Here is an 11,806-nt window from a genome sequence, read left to right as displayed (position 1 = left end):
TCATTCTGAAAGAAAGAAGTGAGATGTGCCAACGTGACGGCCGTCTAGGTGTGTGGTGCGAGACGGGAGATGGAGTTCATTGAGCGGTTTCACACAAAACAATGTGTTACTTCACAGTTTTACGACACATTTTTATTTTTTTGACTTGTAAAATGATCTTTTAAATTGACAAACATCATATGTGTAATTCGTGGCACAATTCAAACGGGATCGAAAGATAATCTTTCTCTCTCCATTGACTTCAATACATACTTTTTCTGAAATAAGGTCCCATGGAGCTCAACCGGAAAGGGAGGGACTTCACCTCTCTATACTTGTTTTACTCATTGTGTTTTTTATTAGACTGAGTTATGTTTTAATATAAGTCTCTTCTCTTTATCTGCCCTTTACTCTGCTGTTGTAATAATGTAAATAAAGGAGTTCTGATATAGCGTTAGCATGAGCAGCTAAATTACACTACTCTTCATGGCAGATCTAATGCTAACGCTAGCTGTTGTAATAATGTAAATAAAGGAGTTCTGATATAGCGTTAGCATGAGCAGCTAAATTACACTACTCTTCATGGCAGATCTAATGCTAACGCTAGCTGTTGTAATAATGTAAATACAGGTGTTCTGATATAGCGTTAGCATGAGCAGCTAAATTACACTACTCTTCATGGCAGATCTAATGCTAACGCTAGCTGTTGTAATAATGTAAATACAGGTGTTCTGATATAGCGTTAGCATGAGCAGCTACATTACACTACTCTTCATGGCAGATCTAATGCTAACGCTAGCTGTTGTAATAATGTAAATACAGGTGTTCTGATATAGCGTTAGCATGAGCAGCTACATTACACTACTCTTCATGGCAGATATGATGCTAACGCTAGCTGTTGTGGCTATTTTATATAAAGAGTTTAAACTCAGGGCTAAGAGGCTGCTAGTTTATTGATGATCAAATGTTCTGTGCAGGAATGATGTGTGTGTGAGGGGTCAGTAAGGTTAATTAGTGTGTGTGTGTGTGTGTGTGTTTGTGTGTGTGTGTGTGTGTGTGTGTGTGTTTGTGTGTGGCGTGTGTTTGTGTGTGTGTAATAAGAGTCTTCACACACGCTTCCAGCGATTCAGTCCCGAATAATTAGCTTTCTCTTCTTGTCAATACTCTGCAAGCCATCACACACACGCACACACACGCACACACACACACACACACACCCCCTCCACACACACACACCCTCCCCCCCACACACACACACACCCCCATCACACACACACACACACACACACACACACACACACACACACACACACACACACACACACACACACACACACACACACCACACACACACACACACACACACACACACACACACACACCACACACACACTCAGTATTGATTTCTGTGGTGGGTCCACAGGAAGTCTTTACAGCGTTTCCTCTTTTTCTACTAAACCAGGGTTATTAAAGTGTTTTTAACCGTTGGGAGTATCACAACGTTTCAGGACTCCTAAACTCTTCAAGGGTCCCTGGTAACTTCATCAGGGCCTTGAAAACTTATCCAGGACCCCTGGAATATCCACAGTGACCATTAGGAACTTCTCAAGGAATCCTGGACCCTCCTGAAAACCTCCATCAGCACTCCTCAAGGAAGAACTGTTAGGATCCCTGGCTATTACAGAGTCCCTCTAAGGGCCATGGGATCTTTCTCAAGGGCTCTGGGACCTTTATTAGGGCTTCTTTAAGGACACCTGGAATCACCTCAATGATCCAATAACCTGCAGAAGGACCAACAATACGAAGCATCTCCTCAAAAAACTCTTGGGACCTACAAAACCATTTCTAAAAGACTCCAGGTTTCCAAGAAGCTGGATTACTTCCTCCTCCCAAAGGACCAAAGGACCCTGAAGAACCTTTAAAGGCCGAAAAGCCCCTTGTATCTCCTCAATGACACCTGGAAACTGTGTGAGGACATACACACACACACACACACACACACACACACACACACACACACACACACACACACACACACACATACACACACACACACACAAGAGTTGAATTAAAATGTTCCCCCCTGCTGATCTCAACACTACAAATCCCACAATCCCCCAGATGACCGAGTTAATCCAGATGTAAGCCCCGCCCCCTGAGTGACTGACAGCTGTGTGTGTTTGTGTAATCTGTGGGTGGGGCTAATGTGTCAGACTACAAACACTAATCCATCAGACAACAGAGGACGGAGCGAGAGGGACAAACAGCATCAGGACCTCCATCCTCTCCATCAGGACCTCCATCCTCTCCATCAATCTGCTCCACACCTGCACAGGTAAACAGCATGTAGTTTATGGGATGTTTCCTCTAACCTGACCCTGCTCCCCATGTATTCTATAATAATCTTTAGTGTTTTAATAAAGTGATTTCCGAGTGATTTAAATCTGCACACAGTGAGCCTCTGTCTGTGCTAATAGTGAACTAGCATGCTGAAAGTGAACTAGCATGCTGAAAGTGAACTAGCATGCTAACCCTATTCTCTTATTGAACTGTTGTTGATGAATTAAAGAGCTGTTGATGCTTAGACTGTGAGCACGACCTCCAGGATCCTCCATCATCATGTTAGCCTCAACACGTTAGCATCTCTAACCCATCAGCATGTTAGCCTCAACACGTTAGCATCTCTAACCCATCATCATGTTAGCCTCAACACGTTAGCATCTCTAACCCATCATCATGTTAGCCTCAACACGTTAGCATCTCTAACCCATCAGCATGTTAGCCTCAACACGTTAGCTTCTCTAACCCATCATCATGTTAGCCTCAACACGTTAGCATCTCTAACCCATCATCAAGTTAGCCTCAACACGTTAGCATCTCTAACCCATCAGCATGTTAGCCTCAACACGTTAGCATCTCTAACCCATCATCATGTTAGCCTCAACACGTTAGCATCTCTAACCCATCAGCATGTTAGCCTCAACACGTTAGCATCTCTAACCCATCATCATGTTAGCCTCAACACGTTAGCATCTCTAACCCATCAGCATGTTAGCCTCAACACGTTAGCATCTCTAACCCATCATCATGTTAGCCTTAACACGTTAGCATCTCTAACCCATCATCATGTTAGCCTCAACACGTTAGCATCTCTAACCCATCAGCATGTTAGCCTCAACACGTTAGCATCTCTAACCCATCATCATGTTAGCCTCAACACGTTAGCATCTCTAACCCATCAGCATGTTAGCCTCAACACATTAGCATCTCTAACCCATCATCATGTTAGCCTCAACACGTTAGCATCTCTAAACCCATCAGCATGTTAGCCTCAACACGTTAGCATCTCAAACCCATCAGCATGTTAGCCTCAACACGTTAGCATCTCTAACCCATCATCATGTTAGCCTCAACACGTTAGCATCTCTAACCCATCATCATGTTAGCCTCAACACGTTAGCATCTCTAACCCATCATCATGTTAGCCTCAACACGTTAGCATCTCTAAGCCATCATCATGTTAGCCTCAACACGTTAGCATCTCTAACCCATCACCATGTTAGCCTCAACACGTTAGCATCTCTAACCCATCAGCATGTTAGCCTTAACACGTTAGCATCTCTAACCCATCATCATGTTAGCCTCAACACGTTAGCATCTCAAACCCATCAGCATGTTAGCCTCAACACGTTAGCATCTCAAACCCATCAGCATGTTAGCCTCAACACGTTAGCATCTCTAACCCATCATCATGTTAGCCTCAACACGTTAGCATCTCTAACCCATCATCATGTTAGCCTCAACACGTTAGCATCTCTAACCCATCATCATGTTAGCCTCAACACGTTAGCATCTCTAAGCCATCATCATGTTAGCCTCAACACGTTAGCATCTCTAACCCATCACCATGTTAGCCTCAACACGTTAGCATCTCTAACCCATCAGCATGTTAGCCTTAACACGTTAGCATCTCTAACCCATCATCATGTTAGCCTCAACACGTTAGCATCTCTAACCCATCAGCATGTTAGCCTCAACACGTTAGCATCTCTAAGCCATCAGCATGTTAGCCTCAACACGTTAGCATCTCTAAGCCATCATCATGTTAGCCTCAACACGTTAGCATCTCTAACCCATCATCATGTTAGCCTCAACACGTTAGCATCTCTAACCCATCATCATGTTAGCCTCAACACGTTAGCATCTCTAACCCATCAGCATGTTAGCCTCAACATGTTAGTATCTAAAACACATAACAGACGTGTGATTGGTTGAAGTATTTAATAAAGTGCGTGGTCTGTCAGTATCTGAAGCGCCTCCATTGGACTCCTTTGTTTACTTCCTGAACACAGTGACATCACTACGGAACACTCACACTCCTATTGGCTAGCGTTCCAACACATTAACATCATAAAATACTAAAAAAGGAGGCTGTGGCTCAGTGGGTAGTGCGCTGGACTTTAAATCAGGGGATAGCAAGTTCGAGTCCCACTGCAGTCAGCATGTCGTTGTGTCCCTGAGACACTTCACCCCAAAGTGCTCCTGTGGGGAGGGTCCACAGAACTGAGTATGGAAGTCGCTTTGGATAAAAGCGACTAACAAGTGACATGTACTGTAATGTAAAATCTTTAAAAGCTCACTTTTGGAATCAAATTAACTTCTTCTTCTTCCTGTCGGCATAAATCACTTCCTGTCTGGTGAGTAAAACACACACACACACACACACACACACACACACACACACACACACACACACACACACAGTCATCATTGCTACTGCTTCTGCTTTTAAATCGTTTGTTAGGATTTAAAATATGTTGTGATTCTAGTTATTAATCTTAGAGAAATTTAGATATGTTCTTTAGTAAACTCTAGTTATTAATCTTAGAGAAATTTAGATATGTTCTTTAGTAAACTCTAGTTATTAATCTTAGAGACATTTAGATATGTTCTTTAGTAAACTCTAGTTATTAATCTTAGAGATATTTAGATATGTTCTTTAGTAAACTCTAGTTATTAATCTTAGAGAAATTTAGATATGTTCTTTAGTAAACTCTAGTTATTAATCTTAGAGAAATTTAGATATGTTCTTTAGTAAACTCTAGTTATTAATCTTAGAGATATTTAGATATGTTCTTTAGTAAACTCTAGTTATTAATCTTAGAGATATTTAGATATGTTCTTTTGTAAACTCTTGCACCGTTGCGCTGCTCCCAGTGCTTGTAGTGGAAATATTACAAATAAATAGAACAGCTGTATACGCACCGTGCGTCGTGACGTCACAGCTCCGCAGCCACTGTGCGTCGTGACGTACTACTTTTGACGTTAAAAAAAAAAGGGTCCGTTACCGGGAGGAAGAGGGCGAGCGTCCTGCACGAGGACAGGTAAATTCTGCTGATGCTGGATGAACGTGTTTTATTACTACCTGATAAAGTGATCATTGTTATTGTATTAGTATATATAACATGTATTATATATTATTACTGCAGTTACTACAGGTTACTATGCAGCACACTGAGCATCAATTCTGCCTCATCACACTGCAGCTCTGTGTGTATGTGTGTGTGTGTGTGTGTGTGTGTGTGTGTGTGTGTGTGTGTGTGTGTGTGTGTGTGTGTGTGTGTGTGTGTGTGTGTGTGTGTTGCAGCGGGGTGTTTCCTGCTGCAGGACAAAGACACCGCATCTCTGATTTATAATATTATAAAGATTAAAACCATCCCTAAATATCCTTTAATAACAACATTAAGTAAAAATCACTTTCACAGAAAAAAAACAACTTTATATATATTTAAACATTAGATTAGATTTATATATTTAAACATTAGATTAGATTTATAAGAATTCTAAAATGATAAAAGTAAAAATAAAGATAAATGATTATGTTAAATATTGAGAGAAACATTTCTTAATCCTGTTTTAATTAAACACATGGTGGGAAATGTGTTATTGTTATTATCTTTAATGATCATTATTAATATTATTATTGTATTATTATTATTATTATTATTTGTATTTATTTGTAATGATTATTATTTGTATTATTATAATGTATTTGTAGAGTTTACAGTGAATCCCCAGGCTGGTGTGAACAGCGTTATAATTATTAACAATCATGTGATGTTAATGATATGTAAATATACCTGAATATGTAATGAGCTGCATCATCATCATGTGACTGATATCAACCACTCAGGAGGTCAGCAGATGGTAACCATTGGCTCAGGGTGATGACATCATCAGACAGTGACTGATGCTGCTGTCAAATACCACTCAGTACTACATGCTAATGTGCTACATACAAATGTGCTAATGTGCTACATGCTAATGTGCTACATACTAATGTACTACGAACTAATGTACTACATGCTAATGTACTACATGCTAACATAACACATCCTTACATACTACATATTATACTCCACACAGCGTAATGCACTGTTTCCCGACAGCCTATCAGCTCCCTGCTCTGTGTGCTCTCAGGTCACCATGACGACAGAGACAGGTGAGCCTCAGGAGGCCAGAGAGGAGGCGGAGTCTTTCCCTGAAGCCGCCGCCCACTCCACGCCCAAACAGGTAACATTATTAATTAAATACACAGATTATTCATCTGGATTGTGACATCACTTCCTGCGTCGGGATTGTGACATCACTTCCTGCGTCTCTCACAGAGCCAAGCTCAAAGCTCCTTGGCAGAGGACTCGACGAGTCACCTGTCGTCGAGCATCTCTCGCTCACCTGGCCGGGTGCTGAGCTTCAGGACGATGCAGAGCCGCGTGGCGCTGCTCGACGGGTCCGAGTTCACCTGCACCGTGGAGGTGAGACAGGGCTCACATCTCTTTCCTGTGTATTCACATAAAACTACTGTTTACATAAAACTACTGTTCACATATAACCACTGTTCACATATAACTACTGTTCACATATAATCACTGTTCACATATAACTACTGTTCACATATAACTACTGTTCACATATAACTACTGTTCACATATTGTTCACATATAACTACTGTTCACATATAACTACTGTTCACATATAATCACTGTTCACATATAATCACTGTTAACCACTGTTCACATATAATCACTGTTCACATATAATCACTGTTCACATATAATCACTGTTCACATATAACTACTGTTCACATATAACTACTGTTCACATATAACTACTGTTCACATATAACCACTGTTCACATGTAACTACTGTTCACATATAACTACTGTTCACATATAATCACTGTTTACATATAACCACTGTTCACATATAACTACTGTTCACATATAACTACTGTTCACATATAACTACTGTTCACATATAACTACTGTTCACATATAACTACTGTTCACATATAACTACTGTTCACATATAACTACTGTTCACATATAATCACTGTTCACATATAACTACTGTTCACATATAATCACTGTTCACATATAACTACTGTTCACATATAATCACTGTTCACATATAACTACTGTTCACATATAACTACTGTTCACATATAACTACCAGAGGTGTGGACTCGAGTCACATGACTTGGACTCGAGTCAGACTCGATTCACCAATTTGATGACTTTGGACTCGACTTGACAAAATCACAAAACACTTGCGACTCGACTTGGACTTGAACACCAATGACTCGGGACTTGACTTGGACTTGAGCCTTCTGACTTGAGGTGACTTGATAATTTAATTCAGGGGTCTCCAACACGCCGATCGCGAGATGCCGCTAGAAGAGCAGACTCCCGTCGGGGAGAGCAGAATCTTCAGCCGCTGCAACTCTTGCTGAGAATCCATGCAGGAAGGGGCGGGTTTTTATTTTGCTGAGCCACCATGCGGCCAATCATATGCGAGGACACACTAGGATCATACCATTATGTGAAAGAAGGGTGGGGGGCAGACGCTCCAAAGACAGCAGGTGTAGTGGTACAGGCCAGCTACACAGAGCGACGGGGAGACGGGGAGACAGATTTAAATGCAAGCGCGTCGGAAAAAGTCAAGAAATGAGCGAAAACCGAAAAAAGGAGCAGCTTCTGGCTGCATTTCAATGATATTGGAGAAAGCAAAGCTGAGTGCAGGATTTGTAAAATGAAAATAACCTTCAGAGCAGGGGTTTTGTTTTGGTAACCACTCAGGATTTATTGTCAGAGGTGGGAGAAGTTCAGATCTTGTACTTGAGTAACAGTACCAGAGTGTAGGAATACTCGGTTACAATAAAAAGTCCTGCATTCAAAATGTTACAAGTAAAAGTAGAAAAGTATTATCATCAAAATATAGTTAAAGTACCACCTGCAGAGGGATCTAGATGAAGGTGTTCTTTTCCCCCATAGAGACGCCTCGCTGCACATTATCCCTTGCATAAAGATAGGTTGTGGGTCCCTTATAACATGTTGTACAGTGGAAATAAACATTCTGGTCACCTCAACATCAGGGATCTTATACATTAAACTCCTTCTGAATCAAACCGTCACGGTAGCCTTACCTTACTGATCCCTCTTACAATAGAAGAAAACACGTTACTTTACCAGCAGAGAGGAAATGGATTATTAAATTATTAATGTGACTAATAAAGAGCAGTTTGATTATTAAGTATTATTCTATTGATCGATGTCATTACATTTGTTGAAAAGCACATAAGGACTTGTTTAAGACTCGTTTTGTCAAAGTTTAGGACTTGGACTTGACTTGAACTTTCCCATCCTGACTTGAGACTTGACTTGGACTTGCAAAACAATGACTTGGTCCCACCTCTGATAACTACTGTTCAAATATAACTACTGTTCACATATAACTACTGTTCACATATAATCACTGTTCACATATAACTACTGTTCACATATAATCACTGTTTACATAAAACTACTGTTCACATAAAATCACTGTTTACATATAATCACTGTTTACATATAACCACTGTTCACATAAAATCACTGTTTACATATAACCACTGTTTACATATAATCACTGTTCACATATAATCACTGTTTACATATAACCACTGTTCACATATAATCACTGTTTACATATAACCACTGTTTACATATAATCACTGTTCACATATAATCACTGTTTACATATAACCACTGTTCACATATAATCACTGTTTACATATAACCACTGTTCACATAAAATCACTGTTTACATATAACTACTGTTTACATATAATCACTGATCACATATAATCACTGTTCACATATAATCACTGTTTACATATAACTACTGTTCACATATAATCACTGTTTACATATAACTACTGTTCACATAAAACTACTGTTCACGTAAAATCACTGTTCACATAAAATCACTGTTTACATATAACTACTGTTCACATAAAACTACTGTTCACATATAATCACTGTTCACATATAACTACTGTTCACATAAAACTACTCTTCACATATAATCACTGTTCACATATAATCACTGTTCACATATAATCACTGTTTACATATAACTACTGTTCACATATAATCACTGTTTACATATAACTACTGTTCACATATAACTACTGTTCACATAAAACTACTGTTCACATAAAATCACTGTTCACATATAACTACTGTTCACATAAAACTACTGTTCACATATAATCACTGTTCACATATAACTACTGTTCACATAAAACTACTCTTCACATATAATCACTGTTCACATATAATCACTGTTCACATATAACTACTGTTCACATATAATCACTGTTCACATATAACTACTGTTCACATATAATCACTGTTCACATATAACTACTGTTCACATATAATCACTGTTCACATATAATCACTGTTTACATATAACCACTGTTTACATATAACTACTGTTCACATATAACTACTGTTCACATATAATCACTGTTCACATATAACTACTGTTCACATATAATCACTGTTCACATATAACTACTGTTCACATATAATCACTGTTCACATATAACTACTGTTCACATATAATCACTGTTCACATAAAATCACTGTTTACATATAACTACTGTTCACATAAAACTACTGTTCACATAAAACTACTCTTCACATATAATCACTGTTCACATATAATCACTGTTCACATATAATCACTGTTTACATATAACTACTGTTCACATATAATCACTGTTTACATATAACTACTGTTCACATATAACTACTGTTCACATAAAACTACTGTTCACATAAAATCACTGTTCACATATAACTACTGTTCACATAAAACTACTGTTCACATATAATCACTGTTCACATATAACTACTGTTCACATAAAACTACTCTTCACATATAATCACTGTTCACATATAATCACTGTTCACATATAACTACTGTTCACATATAACTACTGTTCACATATAATCACTGTTCACATATAACTACTGTTCACATATAATCACTGTTCACATATAATCACTGTTTACATATAACCACTGTTTACATATAACTACTGTTCACATATAACTACTGTTCACAATAAATCACTGTTCACATATAACTACTGTTCACATATAATCACTGTTCACATATAACTACTGTTCACATATAATCACTGTTCACCTATAACTACTGTTCACATATAATCACTGTTCACATATAACCTAACTGGTTCACAATAATAATCCTCCTCTTCGGTCACATATAAATCGACTGTTACATATAATCCACTGTTTAACATATACTCACTGTTTCACATATAACCTACTGTTTCCATATACCTACTGTTCACATATAACTACCTGTTCACATATAATCATGTTCACATATAACTACTGTTCACATATAAATCACTGTTCACATATACACTTACTGTTCACATATATCACTGTTCACATATAATCACTGTTTAACTATAACCACTGTTTACATATAACTACTGTTCACATATAACTACTGTTCACATATAATCACTTGTTCACATATAACCTACTGTTCACATATAACTGCCGGGGCGTGTTCACATATAACTACTGTTCACATATAACATCACTGTTACAATATAATCTACTGTTTACATCATAAACCTACTGTTCACATATAACCTCTGTTCACATATAACTACTGTTCACATATAATCACTGTTTTACATATAATCCACTGTCACAAAATATACTACTTAACTACTACTGTTCACATATAAATACTGTTCACATATACTCACTGTTCTACATATAACTACTGTTCACATATAACTACCTGTTCACATATAACCACTGTTCACATATAACTACTGTTCACATATAATCACTGTTTACATATAATCACTGTTCACATATAACTACTGTTCACATATAACTACTGTTCACATATAATCACTGTTTACATATAATCACTGTTCACATATAACTACTGTTCACATATAACTACTGTTCACATATAACTACTGTTCACATATAATCACTGTTCACATATAATCACTGTTTACATATAACCACTGTTTACATATAACTACTGTTCACATATAACTACTGTTCACATATAATCACTGTTCACATATAACCACTGTTCACATATAACTACTGTTCACATATAATCACTGTTCACATATAACTACTGTTCACATATAATCACGTTCACATATAATCACTGTTTACATATAACCACTGTTTACATATAACTACTGTTCACATATAACTACTGTTCACATATAATCACTGTTCACATATAACTACTGTTCACATATAATCACTGTTCACATATAACTACTGTTCACATATAATCACTGTTCACATATAATCACTGTTTACATATAACCACTGTTTACATATAACTACTGTTCACATATAACTACTGTTCACATATAATCACTGTTTACATATAACCACTGTTCACATATAACTACTGTTCA

General features: G+C 37.9%; 1 protein-coding gene across 1 annotated transcript; it reads left to right on the top strand.

The window, feature by feature from the left end:
• Nucleotides 1–5,306: 5,306 nt before the first annotated feature.
• On the top strand, nt 5,307–6,794 carry LOC117471152 (band 4.1-like protein 3; the record flags this gene model as incomplete). Its single annotated transcript, XM_034115948.1, has 3 exons — nt 5,307–5,363; nt 6,460–6,552; nt 6,648–6,794. Coding segments are annotated over exons 2-3 (234 nt in total), but the record flags the coding sequence as incomplete, so codon positions are not given.
• Nucleotides 6,795–11,806: the final 5,012 nt, after the last annotated feature.

The sequence above is a fragment of the Trematomus bernacchii genome, unplaced genomic scaffold (genome assembly GCF_902827165.1).
Source record: "Trematomus bernacchii unplaced genomic scaffold, fTreBer1.1, whole genome shotgun sequence".
Classification (NCBI taxonomy): Eukaryota; Metazoa; Chordata; class Actinopteri; order Perciformes; family Nototheniidae; genus Trematomus; species Trematomus bernacchii.
The sequence above is the reverse complement of the archived record's forward strand: the minus strand, read 5'-3'. Positions and strand labels throughout refer to the sequence as shown.